The sequence below is a fragment of the Haliotis cracherodii genome, unplaced genomic scaffold (assembly GCF_022045235.1).
Source record: "Haliotis cracherodii isolate W230 unplaced genomic scaffold, xgHalCrac1.p SCAF_1, whole genome shotgun sequence".
NCBI lineage: Eukaryota > Metazoa > Mollusca > Gastropoda > Lepetellida > Haliotidae > Haliotis > Haliotis cracherodii.
This window is the reverse complement of record NW_027266264.1, coordinates 82,260,766-82,285,300: the sequence shown is the minus strand read 5'-3', so window position 1 is coordinate 82,285,300 and position 24,535 is coordinate 82,260,766. Positions and strand designations below refer to the sequence as shown.

The following is a 24,535-nucleotide window of genomic DNA, read 5'->3' as shown; positions in this document are numbered from 1 at the left end:
CATAAAAAAAGGATTCGAAGGACGCCAACAATGCCGTCCACGTGACGTTAACAATACACTGGTGCGCGTGAAGTGATATTTGCACTAGTGCGCATACGATTTATTCAGTTTTTCAGTACCTCATGTTTGTCATCGCTTTATTTGTCCGCCATGTTTGTCATGGTGTCGAGTAAAATTAGGATTGGATGGTGTACGACTTGTTACCTTGCTTATTGTATGTGTGCCATCTCATCCGAGGAGATGGGGCGAGCTCATGCTATCAATCACTGGTTGGCCTAGCTAAGCTCGATTCTTCCCAACCAGGTCGCTGTAATATAGCTGTCGGTATTGATGACCAGAATCACTTCTTTCTATACATCAGTAAATGTCACAGCTAATATAAACTCAGTTTGGCGATCAGATTATATTATATATACTGTTGAAACGTATACTGAACAGTTTTACGCTAATGTTTTAGCTTTCGAAGATAGAAAGACTTTAATTTGTTTTATGAATAAGTAATATTGTAGTGAGTCTCAGTATTATGATTGTGCTATCTGGGTGTCAGTGGGGAGATTGTTTGTTTGTTTGTTGTTTAACGCAGCACTCAGCAATATTCCAACTGCATGGCGGCGGTCTGGAAATAACTGAATCTGAAGCAGGCAATCAAGTGATTGACATCATGAGCATCGAACTACGCAGTTGGAATATAATTACATGTATCAACCGTGTCAGTGAGTCTGACCACCCGATTCGGTAAGTCGCCTCTTATGACAAGCCACAGATGCTAAGACCGGATCTTCGCGACGTGTCTTCAGAGAGACTGACACAGCCTAACACATTGTTATATGAAGGAAACGATTATTGGTGTCATGACTATCTTACCAGCGCGAACGTGGCTATAGAACTGATCGTAGTAAGTCTCTTTGAAAACGTTAAGGAGAACTATTGTCGAATGAAACATTTCTGTACGTGGAATACATTTCATGCCTTACACACGACTGCGTGTTGCACGTGCAACTCATGCGAATTCGTATCGGTTAAAGAATTTGTGTCAGTATATTACCAGGGACATAATGCCAGGAATTGCTCACCATTAAACCCAAATCAGAGGTCAAATGGTCTCAGCCCATATGTATCACCGAGGAAATGAAATCCGGCTTTGGTTTTCCGAAAACACCCGATTCATTTCGAATGCTTTGCGGAAGTCATATACACGCATGCGTTGTTGTCAAGATATACAATAATGGCGGTCCATGTGCAGTCTTGTTTACAAAAATGACATGTCTGAGTGTGTTTTGAAGACATGTTGAAGAAATGAATAATTGGTGTTAATGACAAGTATGGATACACTTGGCTGTATATAAAACTAGTCGAAATGGCGATGGAAAAGCAATATGTCATTCGTGAAACTCACACAAGGTCCATCACTGCCCTGGGATACAACCCTGCTCGGCGGGAGATTCTAATGGGATGTGAAGGTAAAACAATGGCATGATGGTGCATGAAATTATTAATGTGGTGACATTGTTATTCACATATCGGTAGTTTTGTACCTCCAGTAGAAGAGACTACACTATGTCAACACCCTGACTTACTATTAGCAGCTGATCAGGCCTTAGAAATAATTTGCACATCCTGTCAAAACAAATTGATGTCAGTAATGTCAAACCGAATGAACACATCGGATATGAATACCCAATATTGCCAGGGGTGGTAGAACCCACAATAATACAGAGTCAATTTAAATCAATTAATGTCACTTAATTTAGATCATGTACTTTGTTGGGTAGATCTTTTTTTACCTGTTAATAAAATCGATCAGGCTCCCCATAATATCAGATAATCCCTCATAATTATTGATGCATAATCTATGAACATTAATGAAGTTGTCAACAAAACAGAATTGAAGTTAGATAAACTGCCAGTGATAAGAATTTACTCAAAATGATAACAATCTGCTACTTTTGACACAAGTCTGAAGCCCGAGTTTACTAAAATTCCTTTCAGTCCAGTAAAACCATCTGTAAAAACTTCATATGATAACACTAAAATGTACTGAAAATAATGCTCAGAGCCAAGTTGAGGCTAGTGGAGTCCAAATGTTTTTTTACACAGTCTTTGATACTAATTGTAAGCTGATCATTATATTGTTATACTTATGCTATAGCACGTATAGTGTCAATCATCCTAATGTTCCTAGCCCAGGATGCTATAAAATAAAAATGAGAAAAACAAAGACAGACTTCCAGTGAATTAATAATTGTTTCAGCTGCAATAATTTTAAGGAACTTTGTGTAAGGTCATGGGGCATTGGGTGGCTTCTTTGTCTGAGGTGCAGCAATTTGCCAGAAACCTATATGATCATGGGTTCGAATACCACATTCACCCTAATTATCGTGATTATGTCAAGAAAATGTCAATTTTTACCATTTGTATATCATTTTGTGTAGGACATAACTACTATTAGTAACTTTTTACTTATCTTGAATGCATATTAGTGTAGCATTGTTTCATTTTTTTGTAGATGGTGTGATCAAGGTATGGGAGGCTGAGAGCGGGAAGTTGTTGTTGACATCAACAGAACATCGGGGATGGGTCACAGACTTCCTCTTCTGGTAACAACAAATCATTACCGTTTTAAAATATGTGTTTTGTAAATCTGATAGTTCTATTTAGACTCATATAGATTTGTGTGCCCATATACTAGGGCTGGGACGGGTAACTCGGGTATCCGGGTCGGGTGGGTTCTGAGTAGGACCCGGGCACCCTCAAGACTACCCGGACCCGTGGTTAATCACGTGATATATTGTTTAATGACAAAAATGATCTTGAACTATATGTCACTAATGTTCGCATTTCTTTCTGACTATGCACACATTCCTTCTGATTTTTCATATGGTTGAATAAACATGATAAAGATATAACATAATTCAACTTCAGTGTATGAATGACGAGATTGATTATTACATGTGTCTAAATACGATTTGACTGGGCTATGCTAAAAATGTTCCCAATCGGACATTATAAGACATCTCCTGAGACCTACAGTGGGTACCCGGGTAGGGTCGGGTAATAGGGGGCTGGGTACCCGGGTAGGGTCGGGTAATAGGGGGCTGGGTACCCGGGTAGTAAATTTGGACTCGTCCCAGCCCTACCATATACTTGAATATTCACCTTTATGTCTTGTTTCCAACGAATTTTTGTTCTGACTAGATTGACACATTTTGACATCTAGGAATATATAGATAGTGAACAAAAGTGCCTGTCCTTGTTATCAAATTTAGACAAGTCCCTATTTATTGTTGATCCTGTGTTCCAGGACCAGGGCCAAGCTCATCCTGTCAGCTGCCAATGATGGTTTTATTGTTGCGTGGGGGTCCGGTGGTGCGCTATTTGACAAGATCCAGGTCAGTCATGTTGTTAGAGCACTCTACAAATTGCCCTTACAAATATTGATTAGAAGAGAATACATGGAAATCTTCCTTACCCAAGACTACCAAGACAATAAGGAGCAGCTGCAGTCCTGTAGATCAAGATATTGATGCACCATGATCACTAGCTTGATGGGAGTGCAGATCCCTGGCCTAAAATGTGTTTTGAAATTATGTACTATTATCCCCACCTTTGAAATTTAAGAACATTATATCTTTAATCATTGTGGGGGGCACGGGTGGCCCATTCGTCTTAGGCGCCGTGATTCGCTGTGCAGAGTTGCGTCCCTTGGGCGCGCCAGAAACCTATGATTATGGGTTCGAATCCCGGTTCACCCCGAGTATGTTTCTAGGTTTGTCAGCACCATACCCGTGCTCGTGGGTTTCACCGAAGTGGTAAACGTCTGAGACCTGCATCACTTCGGGCTTTCCTCCCACATTAAGCTGACACGCCGTGATATAACTGGAATAATGTTAAAAGCGGCGTTAAACCCAACTCACTCACTCACTCACTCCTGTGTCTTTATATTCTATAGGGATTACCATGCACAAGACTCATAGTTTCAGATTTTTCTGAAATCCATTAACGCAGTGAAAGTGGGTTTGAGTTTCTTGTCATCCCATTAAATACTGTATACTAATACTACTGTTAGGATTCAGCATGAAATGAAATAACTTCGCGTGTTTATGTTTTGGGGATTCTCAATGCTGAGTGGTCAGCATGGTCAGATTAAGCAGTAGGATTCCATTTTGCTGCATTGCTGAAAACAATATCAAATAGCTTGATTTAAAAGACAGTGTGTGTATATCAGTGGTATATAATAACCTACTTCAGTACTTGAAACTCATCATAATTTATTATCTGTCATTTGATTATAGTTTAGTTAATGCTGTAAGTCTGAAGCCAAGTGTTTGGCACCTTTACCCTGTGTACACACAAGTCTCTACCTCCTCCATGGCTTTTCTCTGTGTGGTTGTTGACAGATTGGTGTGCCTGTGTACTGCCTGGCGCTCAACCCACGCCGCCATCAGCTGGTCTGTGGAGTGAATGGCGGCATCAGAGTGTACAGCCTTGATGAAAGTAAGATGGTCTCAGTTGTTACCAAATGATCATTTATTTGGCTATTTCAGTTTCTGTACAAGAACATTTTCCATATATCTCTTTGTGTCCAAATGTTTTGAGGACCTTGACTAGAAGTGAGTGTATGTCATGGCCTATCTAGTGTTCATCAGCTGACTACACATAGTGTGTTTTGATTCTGTCCTTTTTGACAGATAAGCCTAACCATTATTTTGCAATGACAAAAAAAATGCTCAACAGTCAAAAACATTTTGCTTTTTTCCAACCAACCCAACAACAATATTTTCCCTACCTTCCCCTGACACATTTTCACCTAAGTCTGGAAACAAACAAAATTGGGGTGGGCTAACTGAGTGGATACATGAAATGTTTCATTTTCAGCATGGTTGGAGTTCCAATTCATCATCCATCTAACATAGTGCACTTCTTTCATTGAAAGGTCAAACTTTTCACAGATGTTCATTATGCATTTACAATCAAACAAAAATTTGAGTTCACTGGGGTTTCGAGACATCAGGAGAAATCTAGGCTTAATTTTGATACTTCGTTCTCCCAATCATGTTTGAGACAACCAGGAATTCGACTCATCCTAGTCTTACTGCTTAAGATGACACACCTTTTTTTAGGCTTCAAATTTGACAGTCAAGTTTTCTGTAAAATAGTATGTTAATATGAAATAAGGGACCGTATTCGACGTAATAAGCGCCCAAGGCAATATTTGCTCATATATTGGCTATTGAACAATCCCAATTAGCACCCTTTCCGACTTATTTATTCGTGTATAATATGCACTCGTGTGTTATATGAACCCTTAATTATGGGCAATTAAATTCTTAAAAATATATCTATCGTGTATAATACACACAGATTCTTCTTTTATATCATTGCAGGCTGTCAGCATAAACCACAAAATTTACAATCTTTCAACCTCGTTTTTAATCTCACCAAAATTATATTCTAATAAGACCCCCCTATTTCTAATTTTGAGAGCGCCCTGGGCGCTTTATACATCTAATATGGTAAGTTTTTAAGGAGTATACTGTAGCAATGTAGTGTGTACAGTACCTGTGTGTTGATGAGGCTGTCTGTTATAGACAAAGAGTGTGGGCATGTCGTCAACAACCGGGTGCTCTATGTAGCCAGAGAACACACGGACATCGTCAAGAACATTGTGTGTTACGAGTCACGGATATACTCCGCTGGGTAGGTCTTTGTGTTGTTAGGCTTACTCCACAATAATCACAATTCTTACTTTGATTTATCTGCAGAAAGACAGTTAAATGTTTCTAGGATCCCAATATAATGTTTTCTTGTACCTGAAGTTTACACATGAATGCAGACTCTAGTATGCACAGAGTGTGTGTGTTTGTGCATGTGTGTTTGTGTTTGTGCATGTGTGTGTTTGTGCATGTGTGTGTGTGTTTGTGTATGTGTGTGTTTGCGCATGTGTGTTTGTGTTTGTGCATGTGTGTGTGTGTTTGTGCATGTGTGTGTGTTTGTGAATGTGTGTGTGTTTGCGCATGTATGTGTGTGTTTGCGCATGTATGTGTGTGTTTGCGCATGTGTGTGTGTTTGTGCATGTGTGTGTGTATTTGTGCATGTGTTTGTGCATGTGTGTGTGCTTGTGCATATGTGTGTGTGCATGTGTGTTTGTGCTTGTGTGTGTGTTTGTGCATGTGTGTGTGTTTGTGCATGTGTGTGCTTGTGCATGTGTGTGTGTGTGTGTGTGTGTGTTTGGGCATGTGTGTGTGTGCTTGTGCATGTGTGTGTGTGTTTTTGTGCATGTGTTTGTGTGTGCTTGTGTGTGTTTGTGCATGTGTGTGTGTGTTTGTGCATGTGTGTTTGTGCATGTGTTTGTGCATGTGTGTGTGTGTTTGTGCATGCATGTGTCCAACAGTATTCAGCCCCACAGCAGAGTATCTCAACTATCATAGTCGAGACAAAGAAACTTTCACCATATATATGAAATATTTATGGAGAAGGGTTCAAAATTAGCAATATGTCTGTCAGTCCAGGAGTAGTGAAACTCAACAAGGACTAGTAACGTATAGTGAAATAAAACTTAATGTCATAGGCTAACCCATGTGCATGTCATCTGCATGACAATGATGCTAAGTATCACAAGATCCGTGTTACAATAGGGCTTCAGCAACCCATGCTTGCTGTAAAAGGCTTGTTGTAAGAGGCGATGGTTATTCGCACTGACTTGGTTGATACATGTCATCGTATCCCAATTGCTCGGATCCATGCTCATTATTTGTCAATCACTGGATTGTCTGGTCCAGACTCAATTATTAACAGATCGATATAATATAGCTGGAATGTTGCTGAGTGCGGGGTTAAACAACAAACAAACAAATGCTATGTATTACAAATATTGCATTTCACTCCACAGCCTAGTGAACATATAACATAATGTTTACCCCGTGTGCATGTGGTGTGCATGACATCGATGCTGTATCTTACAGGTATGACAAGAAGCTTGTGATATATGACTCGTCCTACACAGGAGACAACAGTCTGGAGGCAGTGTTCATGTGAGTAGTGCTTCCCCAAACTCTACAGTCAACCAGGCTTCAATCACTTACACAGATCTTCTTGTCCTTTTGGATTCTATTTCTGTATCCTTGGATGTATCCTTTGTAAGATGTAGCACAGTCATGTGGCAGTGCCACACGTCCCAGAAATTAAGGTATGTTACATTCATACCTCATCATAAAAAAGGCTGTGGACTAGTTGGATGTGACAAATTTATGGCATTTGTGATGTAGTTTTCATCAGTTCCTGGCAGAGGTAGATTGGTGTGTTTGACATGATCTTGTCATGTTGTGTTTGACATGACATTGTCATGGTGTGTTTTTGACATGAGATTGTCATGATGTGTTTGACATGACATTATCATGGTGTATTTGACATGATGTCATGGTGTGTTTGACATGACATTGTCATGATGTGTTTGACATGATGTCATGGTGTTTGACATGATCTTGTCATGATGTGTTTGATATGATGTCATGTGTTTGACATGATATTGATATGGTATTTTACCCAACAGCAACCCGCAGGCTCATGATGCTGGGATATCCTGCCTCCTTCTGGCTCGAGACAACGAGAACAACACATGGTAGGAAATAGGGCGCTTGTTAAACTAGGTCTTACCAATCTTTGATAAACCAGGGTATTAGATCTCCGTTATGAGAAATACACTGGTCCCATTTGCCACCATAGGTTTGTTTGAAGTCCATTTCAAATGACACAACACTAAAATTAGCTGTCCAATCAAATTACACAATCAAATTACACAAGAGATATAATTTCTGTGGAAGGTACTGATGTGTGTGATGAAAATCAACAAAACTACATGTATAATGAATGGGAAATTGTCTTAGAACAGAAATTATACACTGGTATGCCTTATTATAACACCAACAAATTAGAGATAGTCCATTATTCCAAGCTGCATTAAGGATTTTCCAGATATTACCAATATTTATTATTTTAAAGCAATATATATAAAATATGGTCTGTGACTTGAGCCACTAGTCGAAAGCCTGAGTCAAGCAAAATTTCTTCTGGTCTAGCAAGATCAGCTAATACTATTCCATATACTAAAAAAAGAGTAAAGACTACTGAAAACAATGCTTGGTGAACAGTGTTTGGTATAGACTGGGAAAATATTTGCCATCTAAAACAGAAATGAAGGTTTGTTTTTATTTATCCCCGATTCATTACTTGATGACATTGTTGTGGGTGCTTGTGTGAGATGGAATGTTCCTCTGTGTCAGGATCTTGACGGGGTCATTTGACAAGAGTGTGAAGATATGGTCACTTGACGGCAAGCTGGTACACAAACTGGACAACTTCACGGCCACTGTGACCGGCATCTGTTACGTGCCTCGCAACAAGACCGTGTGGGCTGCTGGAGGGATGTCATATGCCAGCCTCTTTGACCCAAAGTCAGGGGACAACGTAAGTCTCTTCACCAGTCATGCTTGTTCAGTGGTAAATCCATCGTCCAGAGGCAAGGGAGTTAACTGAATGAAAATTTCCAGTTTCCACCCTTGCTGAACTAGGCTGGAATTTCTGGGCTCGATCGTTTGTGCCACCAGTGGCTATTACGAGTTATATCCCTTCTATGTCACTCCTATTGACAAATCATATTCCACCTCTCGTATCACTTGCATTTGCTTCAAACAAACTGGCAGCGCCCAGTCAAGACGATCTTATCGATAGTCAAAATCTATGTTGTGATAAAAAGGGCCTTTATTTGCGAAGTGCATCAAAACACCTTTATTTACACATAAAAAGATTTGGAAAATATCTGCCAAAATGTAACTCCATAGTTACAGCCTATTTGGGCAAGGTTGGAAACTGGACTTTAAAGTCAGTCAACTCCCTTGCCTTGGCAAGATCTAATAAATCTTAGCTCAGTGTTTTCTTTAGTTATCTCATCCAGACTTAGATATCAGTATTTATCTCCACTAATATGGATGACTGACCTGCTACGTCAGTTGCCATGGTTGTCATCTACCTAATGGTAGCCCTCAAGGAAATGTCACTAGACCTTTCTGAATTTAACTAGTCTCAGACTAACAGGCTATGTTAATTTCGAACACTGTGAGTCATTGGTCGTGGTGCAAAGTGTTTCAAAATTGTCAACAAACTGACAAATTTACTGACAGTCCAGGAGTGCTTTCCAACAGCTGTCTGTCCATGGCCAGTACTATTCTAGGTGGACTTGTACTCATTAAAGCGCCCTATCCTGCTTGTATGGAACTATATTTGAAACTTTATTTTAATTGATTACGCAAATCATGTTCATGTTCTAATTGTACTCTTATGCCAGGGTGTCAGTATGGTAATCACAGTGTTTGACTTTGTAGGCTAGTGATCTTCACTGGGAGAGTGTACTATAAACTACTGGCCTGTGTGGCCACATGTATTTACGTTATCTCATGACTTGTCTTGTGAATTTGTCACTGCTCTGCTGATACAATTTATTATTATTCTTGCAACTTTGATTACCTTTAGAGTGTCAAGAGTTTTCTTTGTATTTCTGGTTTGACCTGTTTTTTGCATATATTTATGACACAATATTTAGTGTTATCCATATGGCATTCACAGATACTGGCCCTCTCAGGTAAACAGGCGTTATGACAATACTAGCATGGTAGAAGGATGCATGGGACTAATTGGTGCCAGTATTTTGATTATCACATTTTATTTGTTGTACAATATAGATTTTTATCATGGAATTTCTCTTTCTTGTAATGTTGGGCTTGGTAAGGAAGTAGCTTTTTATCATATACCAAACGTAGGAGTGTTGTAGCTGTGTGCTTCCGGTTGTCGGACTTGGTAGTGTTGTAGCTGTGTGTTTACGGTAGTCGGACTTGGAAGTGTTGTAGCTGTGTGTGTCTGTTGTCGGACTGTGTAGTGTTGTAGCTGTGTTTCTGGTAGGCGGACTTGGTTGTGTTTTAGCTGTGTGTTTACGGTAGTCGTACTTGGTAGCTGTGTGTGTCCGTTGTCGGACTTGGTAGCATTGTAGCTGTGTTTCTGGTAGGCGGACTTGGTATTGTTTTAGCTGTGTGTCAGACCTGGTAGCATTGTAGCTGTGTTTCCGGTCGTTGGACTTGGTAGTGTTGTAGCTACGTGTTTCCGGTCGTCGGACTTGGTAGTGTTGTAGCTGCGTGTTTCCGGTCGTCGGACTTGGTAGTGTTGTAGCTGTGTGTTTCCGGTCGTCGGACTTGGTAGTGTTGTAGCTGTGTTTCCGGTCGTTGGACTTGGTAGTGTTGTAGCTACGTGTTTCCGGTCGTCGGACTTGGTAGTGTTGTAGCTGCGTGTTTCCGGTCGTCGGACTTGGTAGTGTTGTAGCTGCGTGTTTCCGGTCGTCGGACTTGGTAGTGCTGTCGCTGCGTGTTTCCTGTCGTTGGACTTGGTAGTGTTGTAGGTGTGTGTTTCCGGTCGTCGGACTTGGTAGTGTTGTAGCTGCGTGTTTCCGGTCGTCGGACTTGGTAGTGTTGTAGCTGCGTGTTTCCTGTCGTTGGACTTGGTAGTGTTGTAGCTGTGTGTTTCCGGTCGTCAGACTTGGTAGTGTTGTAGCTGCGTGTTTCCGGTCGTCGGACTTGGTAGTGTTGTAGCTGCGTGTTTCCGGTCGTCGGACTTGGTATAGTTGTAGCTGCGTGTTTCCGGTCGTCGGACTTGGTAGTGTTGTAGCTGCGTGTTTCCGGTCGTTGGACTTGTTAGTGTTGTAGCTGCGTGTTTCCTGTCGTTGGACTTGGTAGTGTTGTAGCTGCGTGTTTCCGGTCGTCGGACTTGGTAGTGTTGTAGCTGAGTGTTTCCGGTCGTTGGACTTGGTAGTGTTGTAGCTGCGTGTTTCCGGTCGTCGGACTTGGTAGTGCTGTGGCTGCGTGTTTCCGGTCGTCGGACTTGGTAGTGTTGTAGCTGTGTGTTTCCGGTCGTCGGACTTGGTAGTGTTGTAGCTGCATGTTTCCTGTCGTTGGATTTGGTAGTATTGTAGCTCTATGTTTAAAGGTGTCAGTCTTGGTAGTCATGTAGCTCTGTGTGTTCATGTGTTGAGGTGTGGGACCTGTAGCTACATGTGTGTTGAACTGCTGGACTTGTAGCTACATGTGTGTTGAGGTGTGGGACTTGTAGCTATGTGTGTTGAGGTGTGGGACTTGTAGCTATGTGTGTTGAGATGTGGGACCTGTAGCTACATGTGTGCTGAACTGCTGACTTGTAGCTACATGTGTGTTCAGCTGTTGGACTTGAAGCTACATGTGTGTTCAGCTGTTGGACTTGTAGCTATATGTGTGTTCAGGTATAGGACTTGTAGATCTATGTGTGTTGAGTTGTAGGACCTGTAGCTGTGTGTGTTCAGGTGTTTGACCTGTAGCTGAGTGTGTTCGTGTGTTCAGGTGTCAGACTTCATCGGAACGTTCCAGAACCAGGAAGAGGAGAAGTTCCACCTGCATCTGCTCCAGTTCTTCCCGGAACTCAACCAGGTCGTGGGTCAGTAGCTGCTGCTGCCACTCAACACTTAGCCAGGCAGACACTGTGTCCCTGGACTAGGCCTGAGCCAAACTGACTCTGTCACGTCAATTAAAACAAATTCTGCCCTTTCATTGAACAAGCAGACAAATAGATACAGACACATTTTTAATGATCATTCGAACACTTTGTTCTTGTAATGTATTTGGAAAGTGTGACTGCATTTCTGTCACATGATCATATCGTCTGTTTTGAAGGGCTTACTTCTTCAAGAAAATACTTTCCATGCTATATGCTGAAGATATTGATGCTGACGACTTTAAGTAGCTGTTTAAGTTTATGTTTCAAAGTGTTGCCATGGTTGAAGTGAATGTTAAAACAGACAACCATGTGTTAGAGGGTGTACCAAGTACTCTGTCCCTATGATCAATGATCCTGATGTATGTGCTATTGGGTCATCTGATTCAGAGAAACGTATGCAGAAGTTCTGCCGCAACATACATGATAGTTTTACTGAAGGTCGTTGTTAGGATATGTAAGATGTGATGTCACATGTTTGATATAAACTGACCACAACTTCATTTTGTATGTGATGGCTGATTTTGAAAGATTCACTATTTATTGTATGAATTTAACATACCGGTATACATGATATGGCGCACTGAGTGAATATGCAGGAAACATTGATGTATTTTTAGACGGCTCAGTTGTCTAAGGCTCTGTAATTTGCTGTGCCGAGTTGCGTCCCTTGGGCACGCCAGAAACCTATGATCGTGGGTTCGAATTCCGGTTCGCCCTCATTATGTTTCTAGGTTTGTCAGCACCCGAGCTTCTGGTCTCACCAAAGTGGTAAACGTCTGAGACCTGCATCACTTCAGGCTTTCCTCCCACACCAAGTTGGCACACCATGATATAACTGGAATACTGTTAAAAGAGGCGTTAAACCCAACTCACTCAATTTTAGACATGGGTTAGAAATGGTCCCAAGCTACATGTGCTCGTCATAAGAGGTGACTAATTGGATCAGGGAACACAGTAGTACACTGTGGATGTCTGTGTTTCAGCGTCCACCAGCAGGCGCCACCTGGTGGTGTGGAAGTATCACTCGTCCGGCTGCATCACAGCTCTCAAGTGCAAAGCTCCCCTGGAGAGTCTTTGTTACAGTAAGTGTCTCGATTACACCAGTCTCAACATTCCTTGTGGAAGCTAGACAACATGGCAGATGTCTTGTGGAGGTCCAGGGTTGTCCAGAGTGTCTGTTCTAAGAAGACTTTCTTTACAGTACATATGCAGCAATTTTGTCAGAGATATTGTCATTCTTCTTACATTTCTTTCATCATTCTTAAATAGGGTGTTCATTCCCATATCAAATATGGAAAGAAATTTGGGTGGTTGGCTAGCCTGGGGGATAAAGCTTGTGATCTCCATGTTAAAGACAATTCTCCAGAGGGGTACAATGTGTGAAGCCCATGCCGTTGTTATATTGGTGGGATGTCGCTAACAGTGGCATGAGGCATACTGACTGAAGTCTAAAGAGCAATCTGTAACACTGGAACTATATGACTTCATGGCTGTAAAATAAAATATGTTTATAGTTTGATGTGATTGATTGTGTGCCTGCAGCTCGTAAGGTGCCGATCCTCATCTTCTCCGGGGACAACGAAGGTGTAATAATGAAGTGGGAGAGGATGCAGTCCAACCATTTCATGTATAGGTACGTTCCTTTCAGGTCATACCACAGTGTCTGAAGTTTAAGGGGAGGTGGGGTAGCCTAGTGGTTAATGCATTTGATCATCATGCCAAAGACCCGGGTTCGATTCCCCACATGGTTACAATGTGTGAAGCCCATTTCTGGTGTCCCCGCCATGATATTGCGGTAATATTGCTAAACGCGGCATAAAACCATACTCACTCACTGAAATTTATCATGTAATGGTAGGTTGATGAGGGTGAGTTATGTCCATTGTTTTGACTGGTTTGTAATGACCCACTACTGCCAAGGTTGGACGATTCAATTCAGACGAGAGGGGCGCAAATCTTGGTTCCCCGTTTTGCATTTTCGCTTAAAGTGCATCACTGTCATTGCCCATGTGGTCCAAGTGGGTTAGATCCCCTGAGAGTTGAACACTCCTATCACCCTTGAGGTGGGAGCTAACCTATAACTGTGTCCGTCAGAAGTAATGCTTGTTAGGATGTTTGACAGCTGCTTTTTCTGTGTCTTGTTCTGACCGTGACACTGATGCTACTTTCCCCGCAGTAAGGAGCTGTTCCTGCTGAGTGACTCCAAGCTGAAGAAGAAGCGTCGGGCAGGAAGTAAGGCCAGGGAGCTGATGATCGAGCAGCAGATGCTGTCACAGATTCTTCCTCCATCAAGTCGGACCGAAACTGCCAGCTCACAGAAGTCCAGCAACAAGAACATCACCAGTCACTATGCCTTCAATAAGCCCATGATACCTCCTGTGAGTATACATTATCAGTCACTATGCCTTCAATAAGCCCATGATACCTCCTGTGAGTATACATTATCAGTCACTATGCCTTCAATAAGCCCATGATACCTCCTGTGAGTATACATCACCAGTCACTATGCCTTCAATAAGCCCATGATGCCTCGTATGAGTATACATCACCAGTCACTATGCCTTCAATAAGCCCATGATGCCTCCTGTGAGTATACATCACCAGTCACTATGCCTTCAATAAGCCCATGATACCTCGTGTGAGTATACATCACCAGGCACTATGCCTTCAATAAGCCAATGATACCTCCAGTTAGTATACTTCACCAGGCACTATGCCTTCATAAGCCCATGATACCTCCTGTGAGTATACATCACCAGACACTATGCCTTCAATAAGCCCATGATACCTCGTGTGAGTATACATCACCAGACACTATGCCTTCAATAAGCCCATGATACCTCGTGTGAGTATACATCACCAGGCACTATGCCTTCAATAAGCCAATGATACCTCCAGTTAGTATACTTCACCAGGCACTATGCCTTCATAAGCCCATGATACCTCCTGTGAGTATACATCACCAGACACTATGCCTTCAATAAGCCCATGATACCTCCTGTGAGTATACATCACCAGACACTATGCCTTCAATAAGCCAATGATACCTCCAGTTAGTATACTTCACCAGGCACTATGCCTTCATAAGCCCATGATACCTCCTGTGAGTATACATCACCAGACACTATGCCTTCAATAAGCCCATGATACCTCCTGTGAGTATACATCACCAGACACTATGCCTTCAATAAGCCAATGATACCTCCAGTTAGTATACTTCACCAGGCACTAGTGGGTCACAGGTGGCTCCGACATATATAGCACTGTTATTCACTGTGCATCACTTGGGTGTGTTAAACCAAGGTCATTGGTGCAAATCCTGAATCGCCTTGATTATGTTTCTTGGGGTTTTGTTTCCTTGAGGGGGAAATGTCTAAGACTTACTTCAGTTCAGGCCCTCGTCCCTGAAGCAGCCTCTTTTGTAATTTCCTGACAATATAAATGAATTCATTATCAAGCACATTTGTTTGTTTTTCAGGTGTCAACCCACAACCATCCCAACACAACAATACTCAAGATAGTGTTTGTGGAGAGTTTGGACTTCATCCTCGCAGCCTCCGAGGACAGCAATATCTGTGAGTGTTGAGGGCTAATAGTGTTGTCTTGTTAGATATTAGACCTTGTCAGGTTACTTACAGGAGTTGGACAAGCATGTGCAGATACTGATGTTGATGTTGTTGTTGATGTTGCAGATGTCTGGGGGTTTGACGAGGCTGCCGTTGAGGTGCTACGGAACATGAAGCCTCAGGACCTGGAGGCTCTCATCAACAAGTACGCAGTGTTGCTGGACTCCGCCTCCGAGCTGCTGCCAAAGAACACCACCCAGAAGAGGGTCAGTGTCCCCACACATGTTGTAGCAGTGGGTCAGTGTCCCCACACATGTTGTAGCAGTGGGTCAGTGTCCCCACACATGTTGTAGCAGTGGGTGAGTGTCTCCACATACATGTAGCAGTGGGTCAGTGTCCCCACACATGTTGCAGAGGGTCAGTGTCCCCACACATGTTGTAGCAGTGGGTCAGTGTCTCCACACATGTAGCAGAGGGCCAGTGTCTCAACACATGTAGCAGAGGGTCAGAGTCTCCACACATGTTGTAGCAGAGGGTCAGTGTTCCCACACATGTTGTAGCAGTGGGTCAGAGTCTCCACACATGTAGCAGAGAGTCAGAGTCTCCACACATGTTGTAGCAGAGGGTCAGTGTTCCCACATATGTTGTAGCAGTGGGTCAGTGTCCCCACACATGTTGTAGCAGTGGGTCAGAGTCTCCACACATGTAGCAGAGGGTCAGAGTCTCCACACATGTTGTAGCAGAGGGTCAGTGTTCCCACACATGTTGTAGCAGAGGGTCAGTGTTCCCACACATGTTGTAGCAGTGGGTCAGTGTCCCCACACATGTTGTAGCAGAGGGTCAGTGTCCCCACACATGTTGTAGCAGTAGGTCAGTGTCTCCACACATGTAGCAGAGGGTCAGAGTCTCCACACATGTTGTAGCAGAGGGTCAGTGTTCCCACACATGTTGTAGGAGTGGGTCAGTGTCCCCACACATGTTGTAGCAGTGGGTCAGTGTCTCCACACATGTAGCAGAGGGTCAGTATCTCCACACATGTAGCAGTGGGTCAGTGTTCCCACACATGTTGTAGCAGTGGGTCAGTGTTCCCATTCATGTTGTAGCAGAGAGTCAGTGTCTCCACACATGTTGTAGCAGTGGGTCAGTGTTCCCACACATGTTGTAGCAGAGGGTCAGTGTTCCCACACATGTTGTAGCAATGGGTCAATGTCTCCACACATTTTGTAGCAGTGGGTCAGTGTCCCCACACATGTTGTAGCAGAGGGTCAGTGTTCCCACACATGTTGTAGCAGAGGGTCAGTGTTCCCACACATGTTGTAGCAGTGGGTCAGTGTCTCCACACATTTTGTAGCAGTGGGTCAGTGTCCCCACACATGTTGTAGCAGTGGGTCAGTGTCCCCACACATGTTGTAGCAGTGGGTCAGTGTCTCTTGTAGGATTTTTTCTTGGTAAGGGTAACTTCATATACGGATCATACAGAACTATTTCCAAATACTGTACGTCCTAGACAAACATATGACAAGAAATGTTTGCATTTACCCTTGTAACAGTCCAGACCACTTGTTTACTTTCAGGAGAGTGACTCCGTGACAAACCGTGTGGCCGGGTTCGTGTGCAAGTTTGTGTTCTCGGAGCACATGAGTTGTGTGACCAGCCTGGTGGCGGTGGGCCGGGAGCACGGACAGAACAGCACATACGTTGTGAGTAGTAGAGGGGGGAAGAACTTGGAAGTACAGTGTAACTGAACATCAGATTCCATACACCACCTTTAGGTGGCATCCAGACTCTCCAGAATATGATCCTTATCTTAAAACATGTTCCAATAATATTATGACAATATGATGCTTTGTAGTTCAACTGATTATCAATCATGCAGGAGGTCATCTGACGTCAACTAGCAAGTCAAGTTTTTTGTGAAAATGTTGTTAAAATCTTTGTCCTTTCATTTGAGACATAAACTAGTTAAAGTGACTTCAGAAAGAGGCCCTCCAGGGGTTGTCCTTTGACAAAGAGGCCCTCCGGGGCTGCTTCTTGGATCGAGGCCTTCTGATGGTTTGTTTCACAATATCAATCTGTTTGTTCGACCAGCTATTGAGCATTGCCTGACTTTCTGTATCTAGTTTAACATAAAAAAATACTTGTCTTTTTACACCCTATATTCATATAACTGTTGGAATATACTTTTCGCTGTCGTGAAAAGTAGGATGTTCTTGTTACAGCTGAGCGGTGGCTGGGACCGGAGGATCTGTATCTGGGACCTGGAGAAGGGACGGTATGTATTGCCACATCTTCATTGTCACTTTCTTCTTCTTCATCACATTCTTAATCTTCTTCTTCATCACATTCTTAATCTGAGTTGCATCCCTTGGGCATGACGGAAACCTATGATTGAGAGTTTGAATCTCGGTTTGCCCCAATTATGTTTCTAGGTTTGTCAGCACCATACCCGTGCTCTAGGTTTTCACCGAAGTGGTAAACGTTCGGGCTTTCCTCCCACGTTAAGCTGACTTGCTGTGATATAACCAGAATAATGTTAAAAAGCGGCGTTAAACCCAATTCACTCACTCACTCATTCTTAATCTTCATCTTCATCACCTTCATCACAACACCTTCTTTTATTTCATTTAATTAGAATTAGAATTTCAGTTTTGGATCATCTTTCCATTTTCCATTTGATTACAAAATGTTCCTTTATCAATATATAGCAGTCCATGAAGGGATGTTTTCACTTTCAGACTCCATGACAACTTCCGGGCAGCGAACTCTGCTCATGGTCAAGACAACATGGAGCTGGCATGTGACGGTGTCATCCTCTGTATGGACTACTGCCCCAGCAAGTAGGTGTATCTATAGTAAACATGATCACCCGGTGCCATCCTCTGTATGGACTACTGCCCCAGCAAGTAGGTGTATCTATAGTAAACATGATCACCTGGTGTCACCCTCTGTATGGACTACTGCCCCAGCAAGTAGGTGTATCTATAGTAAACATGATCACCTGATGTCACCCTCTGTATGGACTACTGCCCCAGCAAGTAGGTGTATCTATAGTAAACATGATCACCTGGTGCCATCCTCTGTATGAACTAATCCCCCAGCAAGTAGGTGTATCTATAGTAAACATGATCACCTGGTGTCATCCTCTGTATGGACTACTGCCCCAGCAAGTAGGTGTATCTATAGTAAACATGATCACCTGGTGCCATCCTCTGTATGAACTAATCCCTCAGCAAGTAGGTGTATCTATAGTAAACATGATCACCTGGTGTCATCCTCTGTATGGACTAATCCCCCAGCAAGTAGGTGTATCTATAGTTAACATGATCACCTGGTGTCACCCTCTGTATGGACTACTGCCCCAGCAAGTAGGTGTATCTATAGTAAACATGATCACCTGGTGTCACCTTCTGTATGGACTAATCCCCCAGCAAGTAGGTGTATCTATAGTAAACATGATCACCTGGTGTCATCCTCTGTATGGACTAATCCCCCAGCAAGTAGGTGTATCTATAGTAAACATGATCACCTGATGTCATCCTCTGTATGGACTACTCCCCCAGCAAGTAGGTGTATCTATAGTAAACATGATCACCTGGTGTCATCCTCTGTATGGACTACTGCCCCAGCAAGTAGGTGTATCTATAGTAAACATGATCACCTGGTGCCATCCTCTGTATGAACTAATCCCCCAGCAAGTAGGTGTATCTATAGTAAACATGATCACCTGGTGTCATCCTCTGTATGGACTACTGCCCCAGCAAGTAGGTGTATCTATAGTAAACATGATCACCTGGTGCCATCCTCTGTATGAACTAATCCCTCAGCAAGTAGGTGTATCTATAGTAAACATGATCACCTGGTGTCATCCTCTGTATGGACTAATCCCCCAGCAAGTAGGTGTATCTATAGTTAACATGATCACCTGGTGTCACCCTCTGTATGGACTACTGCCCCAGCAAGTAGGTGTATCTATAGTAAACATGATCACCTGGTGTCACCTTCTGTATGGACTAATCCCCCAGCAAGTAGGTGTATCTATAGTAAACATGATCACCTGGTGTCATCCTCTGTATGGACTAATCCCCCAGCAAGTAGGTGTATCTATAGTAAACATGATCACCTGATGTCATCCTCTGTATGGACTACTCCCCCAGCAAGTAGGTGTATCTATAGTTAACATGATCACCTGGTGTCACCCTCTGTATGGACTACTGCCCCAGCAAGTAGGTGTATCTATAGTAAACATGATCACCTGGTGTCACCTTCTGTATGGACTAATCCCCCAGCAAGTAGGTGTATCTATAGTAAACATGATCACCTGGTGTCATCCTCTGTATGGACTAATCCCCCAGCAAGTAGGTGTATCTATAGTAAACATGATCACCTGATGTCATCCTCTGTATGGACTACTCCCCCAGCAAGTAGGTGTATCTATAGTAAACATGATCACCTGGTGTCATCCTCTGTATGGACTACTGCCCCAGCAAGTAGGTGTATCTATAGTAAACATGATCACCTGGTGTCACCCTCTGTATGGACTACTGCCCCAGCAAGTAGGTGTATCTATAGTAAACATGATCACCTGGTGTCACCCTCTGTATGGACTACTGCCCCAGCAAGTAGGTGTATCTATAGTAAACATGATCACCTGGTGTCATCCTCTGTATGGACTAATCCCCCAGCAAGTAGGTGTATCTATAGTAAACATGATCACCTGGTGTCATCCTCTGTATGGACTACTGCCCCAGCAAGTAGGTGTATCTATAGTAAACATGATCACCTGGTTTCATCCTCTGTATGGACTAATCCCCCAGCAAGTAGGTGTATCTATAGTAAACATGATCCCCTGGTGTCACCCTCTGTATGGACTAATCCCCCAGCAAGTAGGTGTATCTATAGTAAACATGATCACCTGGTGTCATCCTCTGTATGGACTACTGCCCCAGCAAGTAGGTGTATCTATAGTAAACATGATCACCTGGTGTCATCCTCTGTATGGACTAATCCCCCAGCAAGTAGGTGTATCTATAGTAAACATGATCACCTGATGTCATCCTCTGTATGGACTACTCCCCCAGCAAGTAGGTGTATCTATAGTAAACATGATCACCTGATGTCATCCTCTGTATGGACTACTCCCCCAGCAAGTAGGTGTATCTATAGTAAACATGATCACCTGATGTCATCCTCTGTATGGACTACTCCCCCAGCAAGTAGGTGTGTCTATAGTAAACATGATCACCTGTGTCATCCTCTGTATGAACTGCTCCCTCAGCAAGTAGGTGTATCTATAGTAAACATGATCACCTGGTGCCATCCTCTGTATGAACTGCTCCCTCAGCAAGTAGGTGTATCTATAGTAAACATGATCACCTGGTGCCATCCTCTGTATGGACTACTCCCCCAGAAAGTAGGTGTATCTATAGTAAACATGATCACCTGCATCTTGTGATATACTTCATCCAGGTGATAGCGATGGACAACTGGAAGCCAGGACTGACTGGTATTAAGCAATGGACAATGGGAGGCAGGGGGTAAATAACTCTGATATAGGTATTAGCAATGGAAATGGCAATGGACAGATGGAAGTCAGCTGGAAATTACACAGACAATAACCAGACACAGTCGTGTTAGTCTGGCTGAATGATCAAAAAGAGGCAAGCTCTGTCATGGGGACAGGCGAGAAACGATGATGAAAAAGTCAATGTTAGAAAGGTTTTAGCAATATTTTGCCATGTTCTGGGTACAGACCACTGCAAGAGCCATGAACATGATGAGCAGGGAGCATTGCTGCAAGAACACGGAACCATGCACAAACATGAGAAGCCTATATACATGGCTTCAGTTTATGACCATTACCAGGTGGAGTGTCACTCAACAGTCTAGCATATGTTCTTCTTCTTCTCTTCCAGGAATGAATTTGCTTATGCCTCAAGTGACAAGATGGTTTATATACGCAAATTCTCAACAGATGGTTCAAAGATGACCTTGGTGAACACATTACAAGGCCATGATGGGGAGATTACCTGTGTTCAGTGGAACCCGATCACCAGCAAGTGGGTGACTGGCTCTGAGGATGGTACAGTGAGAATCTGGGTGAGGAATACCGCCACTAGTGGGAATATGTCACTGTAGTTGTTTAGTCACCGAAACACAGCAAACTTAAGGACCAAAACACAACTATGATACTCTTATCTTCTAACCATTGCAGACCGCCTCCATGGTCTAGTGGTAGAGCGTCAGTCCGGAGAACAGAAGGTCTAGGGTTCGATCCCCAGCCGTGTCACACCAAAAGACATTAAAAGTTGGTACTTGTTGTTACCCTGCCTGGCACTCGGCATTAAGGGGCTAGAACAAGGACTGGTCGGCTCAGAGTTAGTATTCTGTGTTTGAGTTGGGTATTCATGTTAAACTGCAGCATAGTATCTCGGTGGGCTAGCACTATAAAATCGGCATTAGTCAGGACTAGTACAAACAGCCATGCACACACACACACACAGACACACTCGTTTGCATGCACGTCGCTTTATGAGTGCTACCATCACCATCGCATAACCATGTTTTGCTTGTTTCATTTTTAGCCACCTTCCAACATGGTGTATACTCTTGCCCCTTTTAGCTGAAATACTTTTCAAAGCAGTGTTCAACCCAACTCACTTACTTGTTTCACCTATTTGTAACCTTACTGCAAGACATACACTGAAGTCTGAAGACGTTCCAGTTTTGAATCACTGATTCCAGTTTTCCATGTGTTGCTCACTGTGTCTGTTTCTGCCTGTTTCAGTCTGGGAGTGGAATGAATGAGTGTGAGACAATCCTGTCGGTGCAAGGCGGCGTGGCCTGTCTGTGTATGGACATGGTTCACGGCGCCATCGTAGCAGGCATCCAGAACACCATCAGGTCAGTGACAAGTGCCATGAATACAGATTCCTTTTATTATCAATCACAAGGAATGATATCTGGTGCAATAGCCTCACTTGCAGGTGCCACATTTGGCTGTGTAGAGTAACAAAGATGGTTTTGTTTACTCCAGAGTTTCACAAAATCAGTTAAAGTCTAAAACCTGTATCATTTCCGGCTTGTCTCCCACTCTAAGCTGACATGCTATGAAATAATGTCAAAGCTCAACTAACTCTATTCTTCCATGACAAATAAACAGCCTAGTTAAGAATTAACAGAAAAGGAAACATTTTCATCACATTCATGGAACTGATATGAACTGAAAGTCACTGGAGATCATCATGGCAACCATTTTATGATCAGACTCGTGTGTGTGGTTTGCAGGGTGTATGAAGCTGAGTTCTACCGCCTCGTTCAGAGTAACTTGGGCCACACCGAGTCTGTGCGCAGCATTATACACATCCCGGAGAGGAATCAGGTGCGTTCTCAAAATTCATTACAAACCATAATTTCATCCATCCTCCCAAGGCAAGGGAAGTAACTGACTGTAAAACTCCAGTTTCCACCCTTGCTGAACTAGACAGGAATTTCTGATTGGACTATACATAGACTCGTTAGTCCAGCCAAAATATGTCTCCCTAATACAAGCCTAGTTCGGCAAGGGTGGAAACTGGACTTTTAATGTCAGTGTATTTCCTTGCCTCAGGAAGATGAATTTCATATTTCCGGGTCCTGAAGGCAAAGTATATCATCCCTAATTCCGGTCTACTTGATGAAATAGTTGACATTATTATTGACAATGTGTGAAAATGACAAAGTCGTGTTTGTAATGTATATTTATTTTGCTGCAGTACGTGTCATGTTCATGGGATAAGACAATCCGAGTGTGGAATGCTTGGAAGTTACCAAGGCGACGGAAACAAACAACTAAGATGTCAGAGAAGCGCAAGAACAGTGAAGATGGGAAGCAGACAGTTCCTGATGGGAAGGCCGACGACGATGGGAAGGGGGAGAAGTTGGAGGGAATGTCAGAGGAAGAAGAGGAGGCGGAGGACATGAAGGAGACAAGTCCAGCGGCAGGAGAAGACCGCCAGAAAGAGGAATAAGTTTGTGGAAAACTTGAAAATTTTAGTCAATATTCAACCTGTCATAATTCCTGGAATTGTCATGGTCTTCGTTTTTGCCATATCATTGTAGATATGTGTATAGAACTTGTTTGTGAAAATTGTGCTTGCCAATGAAGTGTTGCCAAATTTGCTTCCAAATCATGTGCTAGTTGTGTAGGTTAGTAATCATGTCATTGTAATGATCGGCTTCAGAAAGTCCGACATGAGCATAAACATACCTACCTTAAGGGCAGCAGATGTTAGATATATTGTATATTTGTATATTTATTTTCATGTCCATATACATATTGCCTAGTGCATGATCTCCAAAGTAACCAAAAGGTTTGTGTATCCTCCAAGTAGACAACTGATATTATCTGTTAATGCATCAAGCCAGTCCCTGCATTATCTGTGATATCGGTGCGGCAGTATATTCATCCAAAAATAAATGTATTTCCCATCATGTGTCAGTCGTTCATATCAGTCTGTATTATCACCATGTGACCATGTCTGCTAACTGCTGAGCAAGAAACATGACCAGAAGAGGGTTAAAGTTTGCAATTCAGACTTTGATCAGAGGGAGTATAGTTCTTGTTTTCAAATTACAAAACAGCATTGGCTTTTGTATTCAAGATATTGTTGCCAAATGTATTTTCTTGCAAAGCTGTAGGTGTACATCAACCAGATCACAAATGACACAAATGAGTCCTTGTATCTTAATGCCGATGACATCGGTTAGATCATAATTGCAAGGTTCCTTGTAACAATTCTTATTTTGAAGTTTGAGGGATTTCTGATGATTTGATTGGTTTATTTGCATGAGCCGTTCATTTTTCAATAAACTTAAAAATGTGACGTTTACAAAGTATAAATTTCACCTTTCGACGTTTACACAAGTTTTGACCGGAACTACTTTTCATAGGGAATCCCTGATTGTAACAATTTTCTATTCTCTCCCCTGCTTACCACGATCATGAGGACCGGAAATGCCAGACAATATATTAACGTTTCTTTTTCACTCAAGGTTTCATTAAACACTTATTTACATATTCGCATTACCCCCTGGATGTCACAGGGACAAATATGTCCCTCCTCTTCTACCCTCACTTTGAAGTTGAAAACAATTCAAAATACATGACACACACAAATACTCTTCAAGGTTTTCAATTCTGTGGAAAATTTCCTGTTCTGTGATATCGTCCAATCTCATTTTAAACAAAGGAAAATTACTGAAAATGACCTCTGAAAATTAGAAACATTGTTAATCTCACCATTTTGGAAACATTACTAAATCAGTGAGTGAGTGAGAATGGTTTTACGCCACTTTTAGCAATATCACTCCGAGGGACAACAGAAATGGGTTTTACACATTGTACCCAGGAATCGAACCTGGGCCTT

The 24,535-nt window shown here is 42.6% G+C and overlaps 1 protein-coding gene across 2 annotated transcripts; it reads left to right on the top strand.

Annotated features, from left to right (window-relative positions):
* The first annotated feature begins 1,226 nt into the window (after positions 1-1,226).
* LOC139469746 (uncharacterized WD repeat-containing protein alr3466-like) lies at positions 1,227-23,590 on the top strand. Of its 2 annotated transcripts, XM_071252020.1 has the most exons (21): positions 1,227-1,460; positions 2,507-2,597; positions 3,302-3,389; positions 4,398-4,494; positions 5,589-5,697; positions 6,963-7,031; positions 7,550-7,618; positions 8,280-8,463; positions 11,412-11,505; positions 12,549-12,647; positions 13,108-13,198; positions 13,742-13,943; positions 15,044-15,140; positions 15,258-15,397; positions 16,706-16,831; positions 17,351-17,403; positions 17,867-17,968; positions 21,044-21,227; positions 21,916-22,031; positions 22,416-22,509; positions 22,883-23,590. In XM_071252020.1, exons 1-21 carry the CDS (start codon positions 1,358-1,360, stop codon positions 23,135-23,137), a joined length of 2,463 nt encoding a protein of 820 aa, XP_071108121.1. In that variant the 5' UTR covers positions 1,227-1,357; the 3' UTR covers positions 23,138-23,590. The 2 variants fall into 2 exon arrangements, with proteins under 2 accessions (XP_071108121.1, XP_071108130.1); XM_071252029.1 differs by lacking the exon at positions 22,416-22,509.
* The last annotated feature ends 945 nt before the right edge of the window (positions 23,591-24,535 follow it).